Source organism: Rhinopithecus roxellana, chromosome 8 (genome assembly GCF_007565055.1).
Source record: "Rhinopithecus roxellana isolate Shanxi Qingling chromosome 8, ASM756505v1, whole genome shotgun sequence".
NCBI lineage: Eukaryota > Metazoa > Chordata > Mammalia > Primates > Cercopithecidae > Rhinopithecus > Rhinopithecus roxellana.
Window position 1 is genome coordinate 7,691,156 of NC_044556.1, and position 27,045 is coordinate 7,718,200.

General features: G+C 58.1%; 1 protein-coding gene across 1 annotated transcript; it reads right to left on the reverse strand.

The window, feature by feature from the left end:
- Positions 1-54: 54 nt before the first annotated feature.
- On the reverse strand, positions 55-23,560 carry LMNB2 (lamin B2). The gene is made up of 12 exons (XM_010374847.2): positions 23,268-23,560; positions 14,345-14,481; positions 9,295-9,451; positions 9,083-9,208; positions 5,702-5,872; positions 5,494-5,619; positions 5,001-5,221; positions 4,529-4,811; positions 4,275-4,382; positions 3,655-3,774; positions 3,422-3,532; positions 55-2,829 (listed from the first exon to the last, which is right to left on the reverse strand). Exons 1-12 carry the CDS (start codon positions 23,529-23,531, stop codon positions 2,788-2,790), a joined length of 1,866 nt encoding a protein of 621 aa, XP_010373149.2. The 5' UTR covers positions 23,532-23,560; the 3' UTR covers positions 55-2,787.
- Between the last annotated feature and the right edge of the window lie 3,485 nt (positions 23,561-27,045).

A 27,045-nucleotide genomic window follows, 5' to 3' on the forward strand; every position in this document is an offset into this window, starting at 1 on the left:
GACAGAGGCCCCGGCTCGAGCTTCCCCGCGCAGGAATAAACTCGAGGCAGAACCTAAAATCAAAATGTTTATTGGAGTGTTGTACAAAAGTTTCCAGTCATAAAATGTATATTACAAATCATTGGAAAAAAAAAAAAAAAAAAGAACAACACATTTGGCATGCATCTTCTTAAAAACCGAATCTCGGAAATGAAAGTCCATGCCAGCCCCAAGGCTACAGCCCAGCTCCGTTTGCAGGTTGTGCTGTGACGCTCGCTGGACGCGGGGCTTGGAAGACGCTGCAGGCGGCGACGCCCCAGGACCGAGTTCCTGGGATCTTTAACAAAGAACTGCCGCGTGCAGGCCTCAGACCAACCCCAGCCAAAGCCGCTGGCATGAGGACAGGTGCATGATCGGATTCTGGGTCAGCCCGCAGGCCTCCTGGGCTCAGCGGGGCAGGCTTCCGCGTTAACCTTGGGCTGTGCACCCCAGAACCCGCGTTGGTCCAGCAGCCGTGGGCCTCCCCCCAGGGCTGGGCGGCGTCTGATGCTTCGCAGGGAGGGCGCTAGGCTTGGAGTCACACGGCATGGGCTTACAACAGAGGGATGGGTTCGCATCGTTCTAAGCGGCACACAGCTAAGCGTATTTGGGGACAAATGCAAATTGTTTCCCAGGCCATAAATAACTTTTAAAACTTTGATTTTCTTAGTGTTTCCAAAGACTCAATTCTCAATGAACCTCCAATCACCCACAGGCTGCACAGTCCACACCTCTCACCACTCCCTTCAGCTAAGGGCACCCGCAGTCCTAGGACCACCCCCCGCTCCACCCAAGGCAAATGTAGGGTGGGGGGTTCTGTGGACCTGGGGCGTGCTATGTTCAGGACAGGGCTGGGCAGCGTCTGGACACCAGGACCTGCGGGTTTTGGGGGGGACTTTGTCCCTGAGCCCAGCCTGTGAGGCTGTCAGCAAATTACAGACCAACTCCAGGATACAGCTTTGCTCCCCCAGGCCCAAAATACATAGGATGTGGCTGAGACCACTGCATACTCCCCACAGGACAAGACTACTAAGACCCACCCCCAGAACACTCGCTGGCACGAAGCCTGGCCACTCGGGTCCAGGTGATTCCTGCCATGAAGGTGGGGAAGAGGAGAGTCTGTCGCCAGCACTCCCACTTCCAGCGGCTGGCAGAGGGTATCCCTGGGGCGGGCAAAGCTCCCTACCAGCCGCCTGACTGGGAGCACAGCGTGGTAGCCTGTCGGGCCCCTCCAGGAGGAAATGCTTTGGTAAGACACGCCCCCCTTGATCCACCTGGGACAGGGACTTCTGAGAGCAAGGACAGCGAGCGGGGGCTACACGGAGCAGCGGGTGTTTCTGCTTTGTCGGCCGCTGGCTACTTCCCGGCCTGGGGCTGGGGCCCCCCATTCCTTCCTCCCACAGGCAAGTCTCCAGGGAGGCGGGATGCACAGTGACAGGGGAGCGGTGCTGCCCCCACCCTGCAGTGAACGCCAAGGCCTGGAGACGGCGCGTGCCCATGGCTCAGTTTTGGTGTCTTTAAGACTCGAGCTGCACTTTCTGAAGGAGGCTTTGCTGTCGGAGTGACCCCCAGTCCCACACCACCCCGGGGAGGAGAGTCAGCCTGTCCTCAGGGCCCTGGCGTGAGCTCCTGACCTGCGTACTGACCAATGTAAAAAAATAAATATCCATTAAAAAAATAACTTCTGTGTATCTATGAGGGAGAGTGTAAACGGTGAGCTATTGCCAAAGTGGGTGCCAGGCGTTGGGAAGCTGGACTGAGGGGCCTGGGGGCGTCGTGATAGGAGTCAGGTGGCCTTGGCCTGAGAAACATGGCTTCAGCGAGAAAATCACAGATGAAAGCTACATATGGAGAGATGCATGTGTATATCTAGGCGCAGGGCAGACGGAGCCGGAACCCGGGAGGGGCTCCGCGGCACTCTCCTCCAGGGAGTCCACATGGTGGCGTTCCCTGCAGACAGCTGTTCTGAAACTCACAGCCTCTGCCTCCGAGGCAACCAGCTGTGTCCCCTCCCTGCTTATCGTGACAGGTCTTACAACGGGACTGTCCTCATTCTTCCTTCCCCGGGTCTTCCCCTCCCCTGCCCTGCTGGCCCTGCAGAGTCAGGAACTGACCTGAGGGAAAACTCCCCCAAATAAAGTCAACGGTCCAAGAAACCCAGCCGGTGGGCTGGCAGAACGGGAATCTGGAAGCCCAGGCAGCAGAGCGAAAACCCACCCTGGGGGCCACGCCATCCCCACGCGGGTCCACACCCGCTGCGTGGCTGCCTGGAGTTCCTGCTGTCAGAAGCTGGGCAGCCAGAATGCAGGCTTGGCCCCCGGCCCCACCAGGTCAACGCCTGGATTCTGAATTTGGTTTTGTAGAAAGCCTTCAAAAAACCCACCACCATTGAATTCCTACGCAGTTTCCGCGCTCTCTCTGCATCAGGGCCGTCTCCTATCCCCTCTCTAGCCTCGCCGGCCCTCCTCCCTCCAAGCCCGAGCATCTTCTAAACCTCGGGGTCCTGGCCCTGGGCTTCCAATTTGACCAAATGGTGAGATGGGGAGAGGGGTGGGATTGAAAAGTCTCCGGGGCAGCGGTGAGGTGGCAGCGAAGTGAGGCTGGAGGATACCCGCTGGGAGGGAAGGCTGGGGAAGACCCACCCACACGTTCTGGCAGTTTGCTTAGAAATTCTCTAGAAATGTATCAAGAACTAAAGAAAGCCAATGATATAAAAATAGTTTTCAGTGGCTCTGGGTAAAGAAAGGTGTGTGGATGAGGAGTGTGGGTTCACATCACGTAGCAGCCTCTCGAGGTGGTCCTCGGGTCCCCCTGCAGGAAGGAAGGAAGGAAGGACGGCCATGATCAGGGCCAGCCTGGAGGCGGCCGGCAGGTAGATGGTTGCCCCCACCTCCCCACCAGGGAGGGGCTGAGTGACAGCAGTGTCTACTTCTAGAGCCTTCCATTCCACTTCCACTTCCCCATGAGCCTGCCTGTGAGGACACGTTCTGTTTTGGGTTCCAAAACTATCATAGGAATCTTGCGATACGTGCATTTCACGCAGTGTGGCTTCGGCACTCATCTTCTCCCCAAAAGCCAATATTGAAGGGACCTGTGTCTTTGACTGAGGAAGCCTGGTTGACCAGAGAGCATCTGGGAGCTGTTCAACACCCACCTCTCAGGGGACCCCCTGGCCAGCTACCCTGAGGTCTGTGATGTCGCAAATCCACATGACGGGCACGACCCAGGAGGCAAGAACAGGTCTCTGCCGTGCCCGTAACAGCCAAGGCTGGCTTCACCCTGAACCACGGCAGCCAGATGGAGCTCCCGCCTGGGATGCGGCAAGCACACGTGTGTGTGTGTACAGGAGCTCACTCCGCCCCAGAGGCTGCCCCCCAGCCACAAGTGGGCACAGGGGTCCTACCTGTTGGTGGAAAAGATCCTCCTCGCCGAACTCCGCTTCTTCCTCCTCTTCCTCCCCATTCTCATTCTCGCGCACCACCGAGGACTGCTTCACAGTCCTCATGGCCACTTCCTGCGCGGGACAGGACACGGCAGCGCGTCCAGGGATCAGGCCCAGAGCTGCCGTGGCCGCCCCGAGGGTCCTCAGGCCCTGCCCAGGACTCTAGCCGAGCACCCCCCAAGCTGGGCACCTACCTCGCCATCCGCGTTAACCAGGACGGTGCGGAAGCTCTCGCCCGTTCCCCAGCTGCTCTGGCCCTTCCACACCAGCGTCGAGGGGGGGCTGTGGGCCACCCCGGCACCAGCGGCCCACACCTGGGGACCCAGGAACAATGGCCCCGTCAGGGTCCCCTCTGGTTCCAGGGACGTGGGTCAGCCACTGGCTCCTACCGCACAGCCCCCTTCAATGCCCTTCCATGCCCTGGGCATTCAGTCCTTCCAGCCCGATGCAGGCTTATTCAGGGCGATGGCCCCCAGGATACAGAAGAGACCAGGCTTCTCTTGGCAAGCAGGGCTGAGCTGGGATCTGACGCCCACCAGGCTCCACGGCTCATGCCCCGACTGTTACACTTCACAGGGGATGCCTGCCAGCCCCAACAGCCTGGACTCAGACCCAGGGCACACAGCTCAGGCTCTAGGGAGGCCCAGTGGGGTGACACCGGCACATGGAGGTTCTATGACTGCGGCAGCTGCTCTTAGACGGTGCCTGGTGCCACCACCATCCCTACCCCCTACCGAGTCCTGCTCCTCCAGCCCCCTGGCCCCACCTCACATCCCATCCGTGGCCACCCTCACCCTCCTGCCCCACCACCTACCGTGACCATCTGGCCGGCGCGCAGGACGTACTTGGGGGTGAACTTGTAGGCGATCTCCTCCCCCTCCAAGATCTGCCTCTTAATTCTCCAGTTCCCCAGAGACTGATCCTGGAAGACACGGCGCACACCTGACCCTCAGCCACCAGGACTGGGACACCGCCCTGATCGCCCTGGCTGGCGGCCCTGTCACCCTGACCCTGGTCACCCCCATCAGCTGCGTCAACCCGTTACCCCGTCCCAGTCATTCCGGTCACCTTGTCAGAGTTGTTCTTGAGCTGCACAAACTTGCCCTCCAAGTCGATCTCCTCGATGCTGACACTGCCTGAGGCCGAGGCCTGCTGGGCCAGGTGGAAGCCGCCACTGCCACCCGTGCCCGTGCCCAGGACGCTTGGGCCGCTGCCCAAGGGCTCCTCCACCTCCAGCCTCTTCCGCTTACTGCGGCCCAGGCGCCCGGCGGCCGACGTGCTGCTGCCGCTGCTGCTCGAGGTGGCTCGTGAGACGGTGACGCGTGAGGATGGGCTTGGGGACAGCTTCAGCCTGTGGGGAAGGCAAGAAGGGCGGGACTGGTGGTGGCAGCCCCAGACAGCCCAGGGCACGCAGAGTGGCGGCCGCGGCCCAGCCCCACCTCCACCCCTGCCCAGCACTCCCAGCAGCCCCGTCTCGCCTCTCCTCCTACCCCGCCCCTCCTCCTTGCCCCGCACTCCCAAGCCTCCTGGCCTGCCGCACCTCTCCTCCTCGCCCTCCAGGAGCTTCCGGTAGGCGTTGATCTCCATGTCCAGGGCCAGCTTCACGTCCAGCAGCTCCTGGTATTCGGCCAGCTGCTGCTGCATCACCTCCCGCATCTCCGTCATCTCCTGCTCCTTGGCGTCCAGCATCTTCCGGAACTTGTCCCGCTCCCCGGCCATGGCCTCCTCCAGCTCCCGGATGCGATCCTCAGCGGCGCTGGCCTGCGGAGGGGGCAGGCGGCGAAGGTCAGGGCAGCCCCTGGGTCACAAGGCCCGGGTGATCCTGGGACTGCGGGAGACGGGCCCTCACCGCAGACTGGGGCAGAGACCAGGCCTGGGCATGGGGCGCACGGGACGGGAGGGAAAGGGCATCTCTGGGCGCCCCGAGGGCTCCATCCACTGCCAAGAGGTGAGAGCCCAGCGCCCCGCACATCCGGGACAGGGCCCAGAGGTCGGGCCAGGGGGACGGCGGGCGGTTGCGCTGTGCTCGTCACCTGCTTCTGGAGGCCAGAGAGCTGGTAGCTGAGGGACTCCAGGCGCATGCGGGCCTCCTTCAGCTCCTCGCGAGCCGCACTGGCCGCCTTGTCGTTCTGGTCGGAGCTCAGCTTGGCGCTGTCCAGCTATGGGGAGATGGGCAGGTGAGCGCAGGCGCGGGGTGGGGGTCCCACTGGCCACCCCTGCCCACCCGCCCGCCGGCCACACCTTGGCCTGGTAGGTCTGCTCCAGTTCCAGCTTGTAGAGCCGCACTTGCTCGTCGTGCTGGCTCCGCAGCTCCTCCAGCGCCTGTGCCATCTTGAAGTCATACTCCTGCTGCCGGCTGCTGTCCACCTCCACCAGACGCCGCTCGTGCCGCCGCCGCGTCTCCCGCACCTCCTGTGGACCGAGGCTTCATGACCCTCCGGTCCCGCCTGGGCCCCAAGCACCAGGCCCAAGGGAGGGCTCCAAAATGCGCCAAGAGGAACCTCCAGGCAATTCCTGGCTCCTTGTGCACAAGTTACAAACCAATACACGTGCAGGTGAGAGGCGACCCAGGGGCCATCCACGCGCTAGAACGTGACTCAGCCATGAAAAGGAGTGAGGCTCTGACACCGCCAGGCATGAATGCACCTTGAGGACGTCACACTCAGCGAGAGAAGGCCAGACACAAAAGGCCACCATGTGTGATCCCATTTCCATGAAATGTCCAGGACAGGCCCATCCACAGAGACAGGGAGGGGATGGGTGGGTACCGGGGCTGGGAGTGACTGCTGATGGGGGGGGGGGTTTCTTTTTGGGTGATGGAATGTTCTAGAATTAGAGGTGGTGGTTGCACAACCCTGTGGAGATCCTGCCAATGCTGAACTGTACACTTTAAAAAGGTGGACTTAAAATAGCCGGGTGTTGTGGCGGGCGCCTGTAGTCCCAGCTACTCGGGAGGCTGAGACAAGAGAATCGCTTGAACTTGGGAGGTTGCAGTGAGCCAAGTTTGCACCACTGCACTCCAACCTGGGCAACAGAGGGACACCGTGTCTCTCAAAAAAAAAAAAAAAAAAAAAAAAAAATGACTCTCTCATAAAAGTCATTATTGAAGAAAGCGGGCCAGGCGTGGTGGCTCACACCTGTAATCCCAGCACTTTGGGAGTCTGAGGTAGGCGGATCACCTGAGGTCAGGAGTTTCAGACCGGCCTGGCCAATACGGAGAAACCCCATGTCTACTAAAAATACAAAACAGCCAGGTGTGGTAGCGGGCGCCTGTAATCCCAGCTACTCTAGAGGCTGAAGGAAGAGAATTACTTGAACCCTGGAGGTGGAGGTTGCAGTGAGCTGAGATCATGCCACTGCACTTCAGCCTGGGCGACAAAGTGAGACTCCATCTCAAAACAAACAAAAAACAAAACAAAGAAAGTGAATTACCGATGTTCCCACCTCAGGGCCCAAATTACAGGGGGGCAACAGACCCGGCCCTGACAGTGATGGGATGCCCGGGCCACAAGGCAGGGGAGCCACAGGGCAGTTGTCTCGACATAGGGCGGGGTCACACCAGGGCAGAGGCACCAACTGGAGCTCACATGGCTCTCAGGAAGGAAACGGCCCCTTCCTCCTCTTCCCAGTTCCCCCCACTCCGGGACAGAAACCATGTCACTTATCACCACGGGACTGGTTTATAAAAACAGCAGAGGCCGGGAGCAGTGGCTCACGCCTGTAATCCCAGCACTTCGGGAGGCCGACGCAGGTGGATCACAAGGTCAGGAGTTCAAGACCAGCTGACAAACATGGTGAAACCCCGTCTCTACTAAAAATACAAAAATTAGCTGGGTGTGGTGATGCGCACCTATAATCCCAGCTACTCAGGAGGCTGAGGCAGGAGAATCGCTTGAACCCAGGAGGCAGAGGTTGCAGTGAGCTGAGATGGTGCCACCGTACTCCAGCCTGGGTGACAGAGCAAGACTCCGTCTCAAAAAAAAAAAAAGAAAAAAAAAAATTAGCTGGGTGTGGTGGCGCGCACCTACAATCCCAGCTACTCTATAATCCTAGCTACTTGGGAGGGTGAGCCCAGCGTGAGCAAAAGCAAGACTCCATCTCAAAACAAACAAACAATAAAACAGGAGAAATGCTTCTGAAGGAAGTTGGCTACATTTGCAGTCAGCGAGGCGGGTGGCCCGGCCAAGCAGAGCTCTGCGAGCTGCGCACCCACCTCCACAGCCACCCTCCCGCCTCCACGGCTGCCCTCCCAGGACTCCGCACCCTGTGGGCTGCACAGGCCTGCGTCAGGCTCCCTACCGCAGCTCCCTGTGAGGGCTCCGCGGGGCTCTCTTCCCAGCCCCTGCACAGCCTTCGTGGGTCTCTTCCCAGGTGCCCTGTGGGCTCTACCTGGGGCGTGTTCCTGCGCCCCCGCACAGAAGCCCTCATGAGTCTCTTCACGGGCTCTCTCACAGGTTCCTCCATAGACCCCCTCACAACTGCCCTGGCGGCCTCCCTTCTGGCTCCTGTGGGGGCCCTCGCACGCTCTGGGCCTGGCCGGAGCGGGGCACGGCTCCTGAGCAGCCTGGACATCCCTCCACCAGCAGTCAGCAGCTCTCCCTGGGCAGTGAGTGTGGGCCCGGCCAGCCGTGGCATTCCACCCTGCACTGTGACATCACAATTGGTTCTGAAGGACACAGGCCGACGACGCCTTCTCTCCCCACTCCCCTCTCTGAGCCCCTGGAGGCAGAGGCCCCAGGAAGGAGGCTGGGTGGGGAGTGCGGGCCCCACCCTCACTTTGGACAAGGAGGCCCTGTGGGAGGCTGGACAGTGGCCCCCAGAAGATGCACCTGACGCCTGCCTCACGGTCTAGCAGTTAGGATCCCAGGCAGCTGGGGTTCTGTTCTCAGGGTGGGAACACCAAGCTTTTAGAAAGGCAAGAAATCAAAGTAGACCTTTCTTGACACTGAAGAGATGTGTTTTGGCTGGGCGCGGTGACTCACGCCGGGAATCCCAGCACTTTGGGAGGCCGAGGCGGATGAATCACCTGAGGTCAGGAGTTCGAGACCAGCCTGGCCAAGCTGGTGAAACCCCGTCTCTACTAAAAATACAAAAATTACCTGGGCATGGTGGTGCACACCTGTAATCCAGCTACTTGGGAGGCTGAGGCAGGAGAATTGCTTGAACCTGGGAGGCGGAGGTTGCAGTGAGCCAAGATCGGTTGGAGTGAGACCATGCACTCCAGCATGGGTGACAGAGCGAAACTCCGTCTCAAAAAAAAAAAAAAAAAAGATGTGCCCACCTCCCCATCCACAGCAGCTGTGAATAGACCTTATTTGGAAATGGGGTCTCTGCAGATGACATTAGGTCACTCTGGATGATCCAGGCAGGCCCAAGTCCAATGACAAGTGTCCTTGCAGGACAGAGTATGGACACAGAGGGGAGGCAGCGTGGGAAGACAGAGGCAGGCACTGGGGAGACGCAGTCGAAGCCAAGGGTGCCCTGAGAGGCAGGAAGGAGCTTCCCTGGAGCCGTGGGAGGGACCCCGGCCACACGGTGCCCTCGGGCTTCCACCCTCCACAGCTGTGAGGGTGGACTTTGCGCTTCTGCTGTGCCAGGCTGGAGGCCAGGCTGCTTACTCACCTCCTCGAACACACTCTTCCGGAAGTCCAGCTCCTCCTGCAGGCTCTGGCAGCGGTTCTCCAGGTCCACACGCATCAGCGTCTCCTTCTCCAGCTGCTTTTTGGCCACTGCATGACCGTCCTCGGCCTGGGAGGCACAGGACAGCGAGCCGGTGTGACAACGTGTCTGCTGAAAATGCCCTGCTGGGGCGTCCCGCAGCCCCTGGCACCTACCTTGGCCAGCTGGGCCCGCAGCTCGGCCACGTCACTCTCCAGGCCGCGCTTGTCGCTGAGGGCAGCTGCCAGCTCCACCTCGCTCCGGTGGAACAGGGACTCCAGGTCCTTCACGCGGCCCTGGGCCACCGTGAGCTCTCCCTCCCTCTTCTTGGCGCTGAAAGTCAAGAGGGCAAGTGAGCGGGGAGGGGCAAGGTCCATGGGGCCACAGGGAGCACCTCAGGGGGCGTCAGGCAAGCCCAAGGACAAGGTCACCGGGGTTTCCGAGCCCCAGACCTTACCGTCCCGCAGACGACGCGGCCGCGTGCACCCAGGCAAAAGCACACGTGCCCTCATCATCCGCCCTGCACTGTCAGGAGTCCAGCAAGTGACAGGCAGCAGCGCTTGGGACCACCCTGGAGGCGTGGGCTTTTCCAGCCTCTCCTGCCCGTTCTGGACCCAGGAGGACCACTTGGGGAGAAATTAATGCATCCTCTATTAATGTTACAAAGGAAGACCTTGGCCTTTGAAGAGTCGGCCTTGTTTGTAAACTTAAGCTGTCTGAAGCAGGCTTACCTGGTCTTCCACTAAACCAAATTAGCTCCAACATTAGATATTTGAGATAGCAAATACTCAGGCTTTTTAAACACACAAATACTACCACTGTGGATTTTAGGCTCTTAAGCTTTTTTTTTTTTTTAAGAGACAGGGGTTCACTTGTTTGCACAGGCTGGTCTTGAACTCCTGGCCTCAAGGAATCCTCCTGTCTCAGCCTCCCAAAGTGCTGGGATTACAGGTGCGAGCCACCCCTCCCCGCAGGGAACTAACTATATCCTCCTAAGCAACAGTGAGGACCCCCACGGTTTCTCAGCGTCACAACTGCTGACATTTGGGGTGGTCCTGGGCACTGCAGGGTGCTGAGCCCTGTCCCTGGCCTCCACCCACTTCAGACCAGGAGCCTCTCGCTGCCCAGTTTTGATAACCACAAATGTCCCCAGGAATCACCCAGTGACCCCTGGGGACAGAATCACCCCAGGATGGGGACAACTGGGTGTATCTGGAATAACACAGCAAAGGCTGCTGGCTGGACATTAAAAGAACATCCACATCCAGGCGGCTCGAGCCCGTGGCCAGAGGTCAGAAGTGACAGGGACCTCTCCCACCCAGCAGAATGCACTCCCGACTCTCCCTAGAGCCTTTCTTTTTTTTTTTTTTGAGTTGGAGTTTCGCTCTTATTGCCCAGGCTGGAGTGCAATGGTGTAATCTCAGCTCACTGCAAACTCCGCCCCCCCAGGTTCAAACGATTCTCCTGCCTCAGCCTCCCAAGGAGCTGGGATTACAGGCATGAGCCACCAGGCTCGGTTAATTTTATATTTTTAGTAGAGATGGGGTTTCTCCATGTTGGCCAGGCTGGTCTCGAACTCCTGACCTCAGGTGATCTACCCGCCTCGGCCTCCCAAAGTGCTGGGATTACAGGCGTGAGCCACCGTGCCCAGCCCCCCAGTGCCCTTCAAAAGACCACTTAGGCATTTGCCCAAGAACTGAAAGTGACCACCTGTCTAACTGTATCTCCATCAACAACTGTATTTATCTATATTATCTATGTCCATATATATCAATCTACAGAGAGCTTTATCTTTCTTTCTTTCTTTCTTTTTTATTTTTTTGAGATGGAGTTTCACTCTTGTTGCCCAGGCTGGAGTGCAATGGCACAATCTTGGCACACCCCAACCTCCGCCTCCTGGGTTCAAGCGATTCTTCTGCCTCAGCCTCCCAAGTAGCTGAGATTACAGGCATGCGCCAGCACGCCCAGCTAATTTTGTATTTTTAGTAGAGACAGGGTTTCTCCATGTTGGTCAGGTTGGTCTTGAACTCCTGACCTCAGGTGATCCACCTGCCTTGGCCTCCCAAAGTGCTGGGATTACAGGCGTGAGCCACCACGCCCGGCCTTACAAATAGCTATATCTATCTATTGCTCTATCTATCAGTGTCTATCCATCTATCCATCTACCCATCATCCATCCATCCATCCACTCATCCATCTCTCCATCCACCAATCATTCATTCATCCATCTACTCATCCATCCATCATCTATCCATCCATCCATCCATCATCTACCCACTCATCCATCTACTCATCCACCCATCATCTATCCATCCATCATCCACCCATCCATCTCTCCATCCACCAATCATCCATCCATCCATCATCCACCCATCCATCTCTCCATCCACCAATCATCCATCTACTCATCCATCCATCATCTATCCATCATCTCCATCCATCCATCCATCATCTACCCACTCATCCATCTACTCATCCATCCATCATCTATCCATCATCTCCATCCATCCATCCATCCATCCATCTACCCACTCATCCATCTATTCATCCATCCATCCACCATCCATCCATCCATCCATCATCCAACCATCATCTACCCACTCATCCATCTACTCATCCATCCATCCACCATCCATCCATCCATCCATCATCCAACCATCTCTCTCCCCCACTAGCAGCCAAGCTCTCACTGTGCTGGGGGACTCTTCCTTCCTTGTGTGACGCAGGGAGGCAGGGCTGCCCTCCCAGCTCACAGTGCCCTCCCTGCCCAGGATCTGTAGGAAATCTTCAACTTGTTTCCTATCGCTGTGCTGCATTTGCACCTTCTGTCAGAAGAACCAGAAGCTGCCCCGGGCTGGGATCCCAGTGCCAGAGCGATGGTCAGGCAGGCAAACGCCGGACATGGGTCAGACGCGAGCTACAGGGCAGCCACTGTGTAAACAGCCTCTCGTGTGGGGGGTCCCTGGTTGGGGGTCAGACAACCAGGTCTAAGGCCACCTGCCAGGTAAAAGCATCCATGCCGGGTGCACCGAACCCCAGGTCTGGCTCCCGTCGTGTCCCGCCAGGGGCGGGGCTGCCAGCCGCTCTGGCGCTGGACCTGGTGAAGCCAGGGCTCTCCACACACTGGAGGTGTGGCATCCGCTTGCTTTTGAGAGGTGTGAAGGCCAGAGACTTCGGCCACAAAGCTGACGCGCCCCACCGGCAGCCCTCAGGGACACTCAGCTCTACTTCCCCGCGTGGAGCAGATCTCCAGCAGGGCCTGGGGTGCAGATCCCGCACCTCTAAGCACAGGCCACCCAGGCCAGGTCCTTCTGCTCAGAGGGCAGTGAGACCCGCGGCCCTGCAGGGGATTTTTGCAGGGGTCTGGGGGGAGCTGGAGTCTGTTGGGCAAATCCTGACCGAGTGCCCGCTGTGTGGAAGGCACCGCTCTCACACCAGAGGTGCGTCTAGAACCCTTGCCTTACGCTGCAGGATGTCCTTGCAGGGGGAGGCACCAGCGACACAGGCTGCCCACCAGATGGGAGGCTGCCTGCGGGCAGGGCTGGAGCGGGGCCAGGAGACAACCCTGGGGGCAGAGACCTGAAGGAGCAGCGCCGGAGGAGCCAGGGCCACCTCTGCTGAAACAGCCTTCCAGGCAGGCGAACAGCAGCACAAAGGCCCAGGGGTGAGGTGGAAGAGGCAGGCTGCAGACCAGCTCAGAGGACTGGAGCAGAGATCAGGGAATCTGGGAAGCTCCTCAGCAACTCGGTCTAAACCACAGGGTTCCGCAGGACTGCAGGGCTTGCCCAGAAGGCAGGGTGCTGGCTCCCAGGGCTCAGACCCGTTTCCTAAGAGCACCAGGCGCTGAGTTAGAATCTTCAGCTGTGTACCGGGGTTTCGTGGCAGGCTCTGGCTTGTCAGGTCCTGCACGCTGCTCCCTGTGTTTCTCTCATTGTGGGGTTTTGGAGATAAATTTGTTAGGATAAGAAAAACATTAGGCTTGGCCCAGTGGCTCATACCTATACCCAGCGCTTTGGGAGGCCGAGGTGGGAGGATCACTTTAGCCCGGGAGTTCAAGACCAGCTTCAGCAAGCTAGCGAGACCGCATCTCTACAAATAATTAAAAAATCAGGCCAGGTACAGTGGTTCCCACCTGTAATCCCAACACGTTAGAAGGCTGAGGCGGGTGGATCGCTTAAGTCCAGGAGTTTGAGACCAGCCTGGCCAACGTGGTAAAAACAAGTAGCCGGGCATGGCGCTGTGGGCCTCCAGCTACTCAGGAGGCCGAGGCAGGAGAATCATTTGCATTTGGGAGCTGGAGGTTGCACTGAGCTGAGATCGCACCACTGCACTCCAGCCTGGGTGACAGAGCAAGACTATGTCTCAAAAATAAATAAATAATAAAAAAATTAGCTGGGTGCAGTGGTGCCTGCCTGTGGTCCCAGCTATCCGGGGCAGGGCTGAGGCAGAAGGATCACCTGAGCCTGGGGGTTCGAGGCTGCAGTGAGCTGTGATTGTGCCACTGAACTCCAGCCTGGGCAACAGAGACCCTGTCTCAATGAAAAGGAAAAGATGGGCCTCACTGCAGATGCCACGCACTGCTCAGGAGATTGTGAACTGGGAATTCCTCAACACCTAGGGCGGGCACTGTATAGCATTTTCTTTTTTTAATGTTTTAATTTGAGGTGAAATTCACATCCTGTAAATTTCAACATCTTAAAGTGAACAGTTGAGAGGTGCCTGGTACAGGGCCAGCAGCAGCTCTGTCCCATCTGCACGGTGCAGTTCTGACATTTCAGAGCTCCGTGCACCCCTGTCCAAGCTCTAATCATGCCAGAGCCTGCATGGCTCCACTAATGAACCTGCTTATTAAGCACGGTGGGTTCTGAAGGCAGACAGCTCAGAGCCGCTGCCTGAGCAGGTCCCGGGGTGCACCTGTGCTGTGTGGGAGGTGCTGAGAGCGGGCAGCCTGTCCTCGTTCGTGCCTGGCCCCAGGGTCCCTAGCTCCTGGCCACCATCAGGTGCAAATGGTCCCTCCTGGAGCCCCAGGCCCCAGGCAGGCGGGCAGTGGTCCCTGGGCCAACCTGGAGGGTCTCCTGTTGGCGAAGGGAAGCCAACTCTCCATGGGAGCAGCACCAGCCCAGGCAGAGGGAGGGCGTCGGATGGAGAAGTCCGCTGCCCACCCGCCCCCGTCCACCCAATGGTGCCGGGATCAGGGTGACGTCGTGCCCAGCCATGACCACTCACCTCTTGTTGACCTCGTCCAACTCTGCCCTCAGCTTCCCAATCTCTATCTGCAGCCGGGCACGCTCTCGAGCTGTCTCATCCAGGACTCTCCGGGCATCGGCCAGCTCCGACTCGTACAGCGCCTTGATGCCACTCACCTGGGGAGACCCAGGACAGGGTGAAGTGAGGAGGGACCCTTCCCCTTGGACTGTAGCAGCCTGGGGGCCCGGCCACTGGCCCCACTCAGATTCCCAGGGACTGGCACACAGAGCGAGAGGATGGCAGCCTGGGGACACTGGGACATCCGGTGTTGCCCGTCTCACAGACACAGCAGCGGGAGCCCCTGTTGGGGAGGGGCCGGCACCCAGGAAGAAGCCAGGTGGCCCTGGGTCCCAGTCATCCCAGGAGGCCCCCTCCTCTGCTGCAGCCCCCTCTGGAATGATCGTCTCTCCATAAGCTCCAGTGCCTGGCACAGCAGCGCCCAGTGCCGGAGACCAAAGGCCCTGGGCCTGGACCAGCGCAGCAGCTGGATGGAGCCTGTCCCTTCCCAGAGGCCTGGCCACTCCCAGACACGCGGCCCCTTGGCTGCTTTCATGGTGACATGACGCCGGGCCGTTAGGTGCCTTTTTCACACTCTCGGTTTCAGAACCAGAAAACTGGTGGGACGTTTAATCAAGGATCTCTCCCGCTGGGCACGTGGACACTGAGCTGATCACTCTCGGACAACTGGTGATGACAGCAACGCGGGGCCCTCCCAGACCCCGCTGGGTCCCTGAGACCCTCCACCTCTGCAAGCCAGGGCCCCCTCCCAGACCCGCTGGGCCCGGGAGCCCCCTGTCCCCACTAGCCTCTGCAACCTGGGGTCCCCTTCCAGACCCCTCTGGGCCCGAGACTCCCCCCAGGCCTCTGCAACCCGGAGCTCCCTCCCAGACCCTGCTGGGCCCAAGACCCACCCCCCGACCAGTCTCTGCAACCTGGAGACCCCCTCTCAGACCCCGCTGGGCCCAAGATCCCCCACTTCTGCCAACCGGGGGCCAGCCCGTGCCCCTCTATGCCCCCACCTTGCACGCAGGCACATGGCCCAGGCTCAGGCTGGGCTGCTCCCTGGGATGGAGGGAGGAGCATCTGGCCTCCCCCTGCCGTGTCCCCCCTACAGGCCAGCTGCCAATGTGGTGGCTCGGAGGCTCCAGGACAGAAGTTCCCACCCCTTAATCACAGGGATCTGCAGTCAGAGCCCCCAGCACCTCCCCACCAGCTCCCCCTCCACCAGCTCCCCCCACCTTTCCCCAGCTCCCCCCACCACCAGCCGCCCCCACCTTCCACCTCTCAATCACAGGGATCTGCAGTCCCCAGCTCCCCCCACACCAGCTCCCCACCCCACCAGCCACCCCCACATTTCCCCATGGAGACCTGGCCCAGCCAGCAAGGACGCGGAGAGGGGCTGGAGAGTCAGGGGTCACCGGGGCGGCCAGAAGTGACTGGAACACCCTCTGGGCCTCCTGGCTAAAGAAAGCCCCCAAACCCGCCCCTCTCGAGGGCTGCCGGGCGAACTCGAGGCACACACGGTGCCCGGGAAGGCGACCTCTTCACTTCCTACTAATCCTGCTGCAACCACAGCCGCCACCTGCCTGGCCTCTGCACGCGCCAGCTGGGGGCACGGCTCAGGCTTCTCGTGGCCTTCCTGCCTCCCCTCCTCCCACAGGACCATGCCCTCAATGAGTTTAAAAATATGTGGAAGCAAATCGCAGTGAGATGCCACTTCGCACCTGCCAGGGCGTCCATCAAGAAGACAGACAGTCGCAGGTGCGGGCGAGTACACAGAGAAATCGGAACCTCACAGACAGTGGCAGGAACCTGAGCTGAGGCAGCCCTACAGAAAACAGCCCAGGGGCTGCCCCAGGAATCACAGAGCCACCCTGTGACCTGGTAACTCCACTCCTGGGTGTGGACCCAGAAGAAATGAAATTCACTTCCATGCATGTTTGAAAACTACACATGGTGCTGGGCGAGGTGGCTCACGCCTGTAATCCCAGCATTTTGGGAGGCCGAGGCGGGCAGATCACGAGGTCAGGAGATCGAGACCATCCTGGCTAACACAGTGAAACCCCGTGTCTACCAAAAATACAAAAAAAAAAAATTAGCCAGGCGTGGTGGCGGGCGCCTGTAGTCCCAGCTACTCAGGAGGCTGAGGCAGGAGAATGGCATGAACCCGGGAGGCGGACGTTGCAGTGAGCCGAGATCACGCCACTATGCTGCAGCCTGGGCGACACAGAGACTCTGTCTCAAAAAAACATATACATATGGCCGGGCGCCGTGGCCCAGAGGCCTGTCATCCCAGCACTTCAGGAGGCTGAGGCAGGCGGATCACCTGATGTCAGGAGTTTGAGACCGGCCTGACCAACATGGAGAAACCCCATCTCTACTAAAAATACAAAATTAGCCGGGTGTGGTGGCGGGTGCCTGTAATCCCAGCTACTCGGGAGGCTGAGGCAGGGGAATCGTTTGAACCCGGGAGGTGGGTGAGCCAGGATCGCGCCAGTGCATGCCAGCCTGGGCAACATAGTGAAACTCCATCTCAAAAAAAAAAAAAAAAAAAAAAAAAAATATATATATATATATATATATATATTCCATTAAAACATTACTCAACCCATCACCCCAGCGTGACCATGAGAAAAACAACACACAAACCCCCATTGAGGAACATCCTACTGCACACCTGCCCAGCCCCGCTCAGGACCAACCAGAACCTCTAACCAGGAACGTGGAGGAAACTACCAGCCTGGAGGAGCCTGGGAGAAAGGGACGTGGTCACTAAATGTCACGTGAGATAGTGGATGGGGTCTTGGGGCAGGAAAGGACATCAGGGGAAACTGAGGAAGTATGAATACATGATGGATCTGCCCACCTCAACCTCCCAAAGTGCTGGGATTACAGGAGTTAGCCACCGCACCCGGCATAAGATGATGGGAGGCTGAGGCCAGCAGATCACCTGAGGTCAGGAATTTGAGACCAGTTTGGTCAACATGGTGAAACCCCATCTCTACTAAAAACACAAAAATTGCACCATTGCATTCCAGCCTGGGTGAGCACAGAGCAAGACTTTGTCTCAAAAAAAGTAACTTTTTTTTTTTTTAAGACAGAGTCTTGCTCTGTCTCCCAGGCTGGAGTGCAGTGGGGTGATCTCAGCTTGCTGCAACCTCCGCCTCCTGGGTTCAAGCAATTCTCCTGCCGCCCGAGTAGCTGGGACTACAGGTGCCCATCACCACGCCCAGCTAATTTTTGTATTTTTAGTAGAGATGGGGTTTCACCATGCTGGCCAGGATGGTTTCAATCTCCTGACCTCGTGATCTGCCTGCCTCAGCCTCCCAAAGTGCTGGGATTACAGGCGTGAGCCACCGCGCCCAGACGGTTTCTACATTTTTAAATGGCTAGGGGTGGCCAGGAGAGGTGGCTCATGCCTGTAATCCCAGTACTTTTTGGGAGGCAGAGGCTGGCAGATCACCTGAGGTCAGGAGTTCGAGACCAGCCTGACCAGCATGGTGAAACCCCATCTCTGCTAAAGATACAAAAATTAGCCAGATGTAGCAGTGCAAACCTGTGATCCCAGCTGCTGGGGAGGCTGGGGCACAAGAATCGCTTTAATCCGGGAGGCGGAGGTTGCAGTAAGCCGAGATTGTGCCACTGCACTCCAGCCTGGACAACAAAGCGAGACTCTGTCTCAAAAACAAAAACAATAAAGGCTAGGGGAAAAAGATGAAGATACTTTGTGACACAGGCCGATTCTACACACTTCACAGTTCCATGTGTATAAATAAAGTTTTACTGACACACAGCTGCACCCATTTATTCACCTATGGTCAAAGGCAGCTTTCAGCCTATGGCAGAGCTGAGTGGTTTCGATGGAGACAGTCTGGCCTTTTCTAGAAAAAGTCTGCCGACCATGCCTGGGTGCTATGTTGTGATGATGAGGAACGTTCTTGTCTAGAGGCCGGGGCGCCTCACAAAGACCCGCTGGGCCTGCGGAACAGCTGTGCCGGGGCAGGACAGCCTGCCTGTGCTTGTGAGGCGCTGCAAAGGGCTGGGGACAGGCTGGGCCTTTTGTTCCATGTGTCACGGCATCTAGCAAGTGCTGGGCTTGAGGGATGCCACCAAGTGTGTCCACACACATGGGCCTGGCAGGGCTCAGACAGCCTGAGATGGCCTTTGCCTGGACCCCTCGGACACAGAGCGTCACAACTCAGCTGGAGGAGTCCACGGTGGGACAAAATGGCCCAGCTGAGAACTACAGCTCTGTGCAGAAAATGCAAACACCAGCTTGGGGTCGCTTCCAAAGTGGACTCCACCCTCCACACTCACCTCTGAGACCCCCTCCGGCAGCCCTAAGCAGCCAGGGGACACCAGGGGCGGGGAAAGGCAGAAGACACTGAAGCCAGGTCTCCTCCCTTGGGAACGTAAGGCCTGGCAGGGAAGTACCTGGGGTAACTGCCTCTCCCGCACCTGGACACGGGCCATGGCGCTGCCTCCCTGCACCCGTCCCCACCCCCAACACCCAGTGATCCTCCTTCAACAAATACTTCAACAAATATCCATCTGGCCAGTGCCCACCCCACCCTTCCCCAAGCCCTCCAACAACGCTTGTATATGGTGATTCATCCACACCGCCAAAAGACACCCCCAGCATCACATGGGAATGTGGAACCCATGCTTGGCCTGGTTTTGTACGCGTGTGCAAGGGTGAGCTCGTGCAGGCAGGAAAGAAGTGAGCAAGTCAGCCGGGCGTGGTGGTGCAGGCCTGTAATCCCAGCTACTTGGGAGGCTGAGGCAAGAGAAGTGCTTGAACCCAGGAGGTAGAGGTTTCAGTGAGCCAAGATCACACCACTGCACTCCAGCCTGGGTTACAGAGAAAGACTACGTCTAGAAAAAAAAAAAAAGGCCAGGCGCGGTGGCTCACGCCTGTAATTCCAGCACTTTGGAAGGCTGAGGTGGGCAGATCACAAGGTCAAGAGATAGAGACCATCCTGGTCAACACGCTGAAACCTACGTCTCTACTAAAAATACAAAACTTAGCCGGGCACGGTGGCACACGCCTGTAGTCCCAGCTACTTAGGAGGCTGAGGCAGGAGAACTGCTTGAACCCAGGAGGCGGAGGTTGCAGTGAGCTGAGATCACACTGCTGCACTCCAGCCCGCAAGACAGAGTGAGATTCCATCTCAAAAAAGTGAGAAAGGTGTGTGTGAGGACATTGGGGGATGCCACACACCAGGATGCTGTGAGTCGTGTTATGAGCCTGAAAAAATCTGAACTGAGTCCCTCATGCCTCCCAGCAGGCTCCTCAGCCTGGCCATTCTCGTGGGGGTCGCGTTATCCTCATGGAGGTTGGGTCATCCTCATGGGGGCCAGGTAATTCTCTTTTCAGGGGGCTGAGTAGCACCCCAGCCTCCACCCACTCTATGCCAATGATGTCTCTCTCCCAATGTGACAACCAAAGGCAGGCCCAGCCTTGGCCAAGAGTCCCCTGGGGGCGGAACCTGGCCAGGTGAGAGAGGCCCTGCTGTCCAGGTGACCTGCATGCTCTAAGGCCTGACACCCCAGGTTCCTCCTCGCCAGAGCTCCCTCGCCTGCCCCCCATCCTGCCAGCCTGAGCCGGAGGCTGCTCTCTGAACCCCACCTGGCCCACCTGTGTCTAGAAAGCCCCCAGCTATTCCGGGTCACTCCCTCCACGTGACGCCTCCCTACCAGCGGCCCCTACCCCAGCAGGTTTCCAGCTCTGCTCCCCACTAGCCGGGTTCCTGACCCACCAGTCCCAGGCAGAACTCCCAGCTGTCCCCTGCCACATGCCCTGCAGACACGGCTGGGTGACAGGGCTCACGGGGGGGCCAGTGTGTCATCTGCTGAATGACCCACTGTCAGACCCCCATTTCACCCCACCTGAGTGAACTGAGTTGTAAAGGACGCTGCTGGGGCCCCGAAAGGTGGCTGGGCCAGGCTCCCTCTAGAGCACGGGGCGGTCCAACAGGGCGTCCAGTGGGGCTGGGGCTGGTACCTCCCCAGCACTCATGAGGCCCTGCACCCTCAAAGCTCCCTGCAGCTGTTCATCCCATTGGCAGGTGGGACAACAGAGGCCCGAAAACGAGAAACCAGCTCTAACCCCGCATGCCACGGGTCCAGCAGGCGGCCTCGACGTTGGGACAATTCTGTCCCCACTGGACAGACGGCAAGATGGAGGCTCCAAGAGACACCGGGGCCTGCCCAAAGCCACACTAATTGAAAAGCAGGGGACTGCCAAGGGCACGGCGGCTCACACCTGTAGTCCCAATACTTTGGGAGGCCGAGGCAGGCAGACCACCTGAGGCCAGGAGTTTGAGACCAGCCTAGCCAACAAGGCCAAACCCTGTCTCTACTAAAAGTACAAAAATGAGCCAGGCGTGGTGGCGTACACCTGTAATCCCAGCTACTCGGAAGGCAGGGACAGGAGAATCGCTTGAACCTGGGAGGCAGAAGGTGCAGGGAGCTAAGATCGCACCATTGCACTCCAGCCTGGACAACAGAGCGAGACTCCAACTCAAAAAAAAAAAAGGAAAAAAAAAAACCAGCAGGGGACTCCAAGCACTGATCTTCCTTCTACCTCCCTGAAGGCATCAGCTACATTCTTTCAGGTTCCCTGTCCCCAGGGCACTGTGACAGCAGAACCCACAGGGAGCCACTAAACAAAAGCTAACCTGCTGTGGCCCCACACACAAGAGGTGAGTATTATAATTATGCCCATTCCAAAGGCGAGGGCACTGAGACTCAGAGAGGGTAAGTGACTAGCCCAAGGTCACACAGAGGGTAAGTGGCTCCCAGAAACGACCTGACCCCCTCAACAAGCAGCTCTTCTCCCAGAAGTCCACCACGTCTTCTGATCTCCAGATGGGCGTGTGGGGGCTGGGAGCTGCCAATCCGGACTTCAGCACCTGGCTCTCCCAACAGGACGCTGGGACCTGGGGACCCCAGGACCCCAACCCATGGCAGGAATCGAGTGCCTGCTCCTGCCTGCCCTCCATTCTGGAGTCCTGTCCTTGAACTGGGCATGGCCAGCGGGAGGGACAAAGAGCCTCCCCAGGGTTAGGTTGGGGGGCAGGACAGATTGCACCCAGACCCCAAGACACCCCGACCTCACGCCCCCTTGACGGGCAGACTTTCCAGCCCTTTCTCCTTCAGTCCGCACTGAAGCCTCGGGGTCCATTCAGAACCTCAACACTTTCCTCTGGACCCAAGACCCCAGCTCTCCCCCTTCCTTCATGTTCCCTTGGGGGCAGAACCTGCCAGGCCACCAGGGACCCCAGGGCACAGATAAGGGCCTGCCAAATTTCCCATGGGACCCCAAGGTATCAGAACCTCTCCCTTGGCCCCCTACCCCACTCACCCCCCCCCCCGGGTGAGAGATGAGGGGCCTAATTCCCACCCCAGTCACCAATCTCTCCTGGATTCATCAGGAAACTCACTAAAACTCCAGGGAGAACTGAGACCATGTGACTCACCCCAGAGACTCCAGGAAGACCCCCCCACACCCCATCATGGACCTCCTCAGAGGGCCTGGGCCCCCCAGTCTCCTTGGAGCCCAGAGACCACCCCCATTTCCCCCCGGATGCTCCGACACCCAGCTTCATCCCCAGAGACTCCCACTCACACCCCCTCAGTTGGCAGGGGGTCCACCAAGTCTCCTTGGAATCCTCTGAGGGATGAGGCACATGGTGGGCTGCAGCCCAATACTCAGGGAGCCCCCAAATCCCCAGGACCTCTCTTTGGTGGGGAGGCCTAGTCTGCAACTCTCATGGCCCCAGAATACACCTCTCACAGAAGGGTCCCCAGAGCTAGCTGGAGGCCCCTCTGCAGCCTTCACTCAGGACATGGAAGATCTCCTGGGACCCCCTCCATAGGTGGGGCCTTCCTGGTCTGCACTTTTCCCTCCACGCCCTAGAAACCCCTGGGGGCCCCTGAGAGAATGGGCCATTCCCGTCTGCACCCCTCCCATGGGGTCCCCCAAGATCTAGAAAACTGCAGTGAGCAGGGTCTGCCCAGGCGGCACCCCTCACTCAGGGTCTCCTCCTGGAGATCCCCGAGGCCGGGTCATCCCCACTTCTGCTCAGGGTCCTCCGCGATCGCGTACCCCGCGGTGGGCTGGGCCTGGCCGAGCTGCACCCCTCACTCAAGGACCCCTCAAAACCCCCTGGAGACCCCCAAGCAGGGACCTGTCCCGGTCTGCACCCCTGCCCAGGGTCCCCGCGATCGCGCATCCCGCGGTGGGCAGGGCCTGCACCCTTCATTCAAGAGCCCCCCAAACCCCCTGGAGACCCCGAGCCGGGAGTCGTTCAGAGTCCCCCGCGATCGCGCGCCCCGCGGTGGGCGGGGCCTGGCCGAGTAGCACCCTTTGCTCAGGAGGGACTCTCCGAAACGCGGCGGAGATCCCCGAGGCCGGACTGTCCCCGTCTGCATCCTAGCTCAGGGTTCCCCGCGATTGGGAGCCCCGCGGTGGGCTGGGCCTAGCCGAGCAGCACCCCTCACTCAGGAGCCCCCAAACCTCCTGGAGACCCCTGAGCCGGAGCCTGTCGCCGTCTGCACCCCCGCCCAGGGTCCCCACGATCACGCACCCCGCGGTGGGCGGGCCCTGGACGAACTGCACCGCTCACTCTGGGGCCCCTCGAACCCCCCTGGACACCCTCGAGAGCCGGGCCCGTTCCCGTCTGCACCCAGGGTCCCAGCGATCGCGCACCCCGAGGTGGGAGGGACCTGGCCGAGCTGCACCCCTCACTCAGGGGCCCCCCGAAACCCCGCGGAAACCCCCGAAACCGGGGCCTGTCCCCGTCTGCACCCCCGCCCAGGGTCCCCGAGATCGCGCGCCCCGCGGTGGGCGGGGCCTGCCGGCTGCACCCCCGCCCGACCCCTAAGCCCCGGCGCCCACCTCGCGCGTGGTCACCTCCTCCTTCTCTGAGATCTTGAGCAGGAGCCGGTCGTTCTCCAGCTCCAGCGCGCGGACGCGGTCGATGTAGTGAGCCAGGCGGTCGTTGAGCTCGCGCAGCTCCTCCTTCTCCTGCAGCCGCGACAGGCGCGTGGGCGACAGCGGCGTGGCTGGTCCGCCCGCGCGGCCGGCCAGCGGCGTGGCCATGGTGGCGGCGGCTCGCGGCCTGCGCTGCTCCCGTCGGCGGCCCGGGCTCGGCGGGCTCATTCAATCCGCGCCGCCGGCTGCAAGATGGCGCCGCGCCGCGCCGCGCCCGCCGCCCGCCGCCGCGGGGCAGCCTGGGACTGGTAGTCCGGCCACCGGGCGCGCGCGGGGCACGCCGGAAGTTGAAGTCTCTGTCCAGCTCCCGCTTCGCAGAGGCGCTGACTCCAGAGACCGCCTGGCTGCAAACTCCCAGCTCCGCCACGAGGAAACAGCATTGAGTTCCTTTTTAGTGCCTGTTTCCACACTTAGAGAACCTCAAAACGTGCTCAAAGAACCAGACACAAAGGGCCCTATAGGGCCGGGTGTGGTGGCTCACGCCTGTAATCCCAGCACTTTGGGAGGCCAAGGCTGGTGGATCACTTGAGGTCAGGAGTTCGAGACCAGCCTGGGCCACATAGGGAGACTCCACCATCTCTACTATGGAGGCGCACGCCTGTAATCCTAGCTACTGGGGAGGCTGAGGCAGGAGAATCGCTTGAACTTGGGAGGTGGAGGTTGCAGTGAGCCAAGATCGTGGCACTACACTCCAGCCTGGGCAACAATGGGAAACTCTGTCTCAAAAAAAAAAAAAAAAAGAAAAAAAAAAGCCATATAGTGTACAATGCTACTGATATAAAATGTCCAGAAGGCTATCAAGGAGCATGAATTTCAACAAATTGAGTTTAATGATCTCATTGGCTCTTATTAGCAATTCATGAATCAGACAGCATTCAATCTATGAAATAGGCACTCGAATGAGCTGAGCAGAGAGAACGGGCACTCTGCATTATAGGCAGAAAAGGCTGAAGAAAGGAGAAATAATAAATAAAATAAAAGTCAGGCCAGGTACAGTGGTGGCTCACGCCTGTAATGCCAGCACTTTGGGAGGCTGAGGTGGGAGGATCGTTTGAGCCCAGGAGTTTGAGACTGGCCTGGGCAACATAGCAAGACCCCATTTCTAAAAATAAAAATAAAAAAAAAACAGCCAGGTGCAGTGGCTCACACCTGTATTCCCAGCACTTTAGGAGGCCAAGCCAGGCAGATCATGAGGTCAGGAGTTCGAGACCAGCCTGACCAATATGGTGAAACCCTGTCTCTACTAAAAATACAAAAATTAGCCAGGCATGGTGGTGCACGCCTGTAGTCTCAGCTACTCGGGAAGCTGAGGCAGGAGAATTGCATGAACCCGGGAGGCAGAGGTTGCAGGGAGCCGAGATTGCACCACTGCACTCCAGCCTGGCAACAGAGTGAGACTCCATCTTAAAAAAAAAAAAAAAAAATTCGCTGGGCACCTTTAGTGCTAGGTATTTGGGAGGCTAAGGTAGCAGGATTGCTTGAGCAAGAGAGGTCAAGGTTGCAGTGAGCCATGATCACATCACTGCATTCCAGCCCGAGTGACAGAGCGAGACTTTGTCTCAAAAAAAGTAAAAATAAAAATATGAAATAAAAACCAATGGGTTGTTTCAAAGTTACTTTTTTCATAGGGTCTGTTTTAACCCCCTCTGTTTTGAGGGGGCTTCCCTATCAGGCTAACTGAGCCCCTTTGGCTTGGTGGCTGTGAACGGTTTGTTTTTTTTTTGAAAACCTGCACCCTTTAAAGTTCAGTTTGAGGCCCGGTGCGGGCAGCTCTCACCTGCAATCTCAGCACTTTGGGAGGCTGAGATGGGGGGATCGCTTAAGCTTAGGAGTTTGAGAACATCCTGGGCAACATAGTGAGACTCTGTCTCTACAAAAAAAAAAAAAAAACATATTTTTTTAGTGAGACTCTGTCACTACAAAAAAAAAAAAAAAACATTTTTTTTTGTCTGAGACAGAGTCTCACTCTTGTCACCCAGGCTGGAGTGCAATGGTGTGATCTCAGCTCACTGCAACCTCCACCTCCTGGGTTCAAGCAATTCTCTGCCTCTGCCTCCCGAGTAGCTGGGATTATAGGCGCCCGCCACCACGCCCAGCTAATTTTTGTATTTTTAGTAGAGACTGGGTTTCATCATCTTGGCCAGGCTGGTTCTGAACTCCTGACCTCGTGATCCACCCACCTCGGCCTCCCAAAGTGCTGGGATTCATGAGCCACCGCACCCAGCCAAAAAATTTTTTAATCATTAGCCATGTGTGCTGGCATGCACCTGTAGTCCCAGTTCCTCGGGAGGCTGAGGCAGGAGGATGGCTTGCATCCACGAGTTCAAATCCGCAGTCAGCCATAATTGTGCCACTGCACTCCAGTCTGGGCAATAGAGCAAGACCCTGTTTCGAAAAATAAAAAAATAAAAGTTCAGTTTGACTACGTGGTACCTAGCACTAGAGACTCCATTCCAATTTTATCTGGTCTGCTGGGGACTAGAGACCCCAGTCTAAAACAATGGCCTGCAATACATTTTATTTAATAAGGCCAGGGACGGTGGCTCACACCTGTAATCTCAGCACTTTGGGAGGCTGAGGCGGACAGACCACCTGAGGCCAGCTTGGCCAACATGGCAAAAACCTGTCTTTCCAAAAAATACAAAAATTAGCCAGGCATGGTGGTGGGCGCCTATAATCCCAGCTACTTGCGAGGCTGAGGCACAAGAATTGCTTGATCCCAGGAGGCAGAGGTTGCAGTGAACTGAGATCACGCCACTACACTCCAGCTTGGGTGACAGAGCGAGACTCCGTCTCAAAAAAAACCCCCAAAAATGTAATTTAACAAGACAACCTGTACAGCAGTGTTGCTCCAACTCTGCACTAGATATCTGGGGCCAGATCACTCTCTGTTCTAGGGGGTTGGAGACAGGGGGTGCTGTCCATTACAGGGTGTCGAGCAGCATCCTCAGTCTCCACCCATTCCATGCCACGAGCATCCCAGCCTCCTACTTATTTTTTATTTTATTTTTATTTTTATTTGAGGCAGAATCTTGCTTTGTGGCCCAGGCTGGAGTGCAGTGGCGCGATCTCAGCTCATTGCAATCTCCACCTCCTGGGTTCCAGCGATTCTCCTGCCTCAGCCTCCCGAGAGCTGGGATTACAGGCATGCGCCACCATGCCTGGCTGTTTTTGTATTTTTAGTAGAGACAGGGTTTTGCCATGTTGGCCAGACTGGTCTTGAACTCCTGACCTCAAGTGATCTGCCCGTTGTGGCCTCCCAAATTGCTGGGATTACAGGCGTGAGCCACCGCGTCCGGCCCCAGCCCCCTAGTTATGACAACCAAATATGTCTCCAGACATTGCCACATGTCACCAGAGGGGCAAAATTGCCCCAACTGGAGAATAACTTCCTCTTGCCCTAGAACTGGCCTGGTCTTGCTTCTGCTTGGGGAACTCCTTCTCACATATCTCACCTTGGGGGTTTGGCTCAGCCTCCGCCAGGGACCCCAATAAATCACACACTGAGAATCTAATGCCCTTTCCAGCCTACTGAGGACAGTGGGGGAAAATGCCCACCTGCCTCCAACAGCCAACACTAACTCGCTAATATTCCCCTCTTACCAGCTAGACCCCTAGCCTTAGAACCCAGGCAGGAAACCTGGTATGGTGGCTCACCCCTGCAATCCCAGCACTTTGAGAG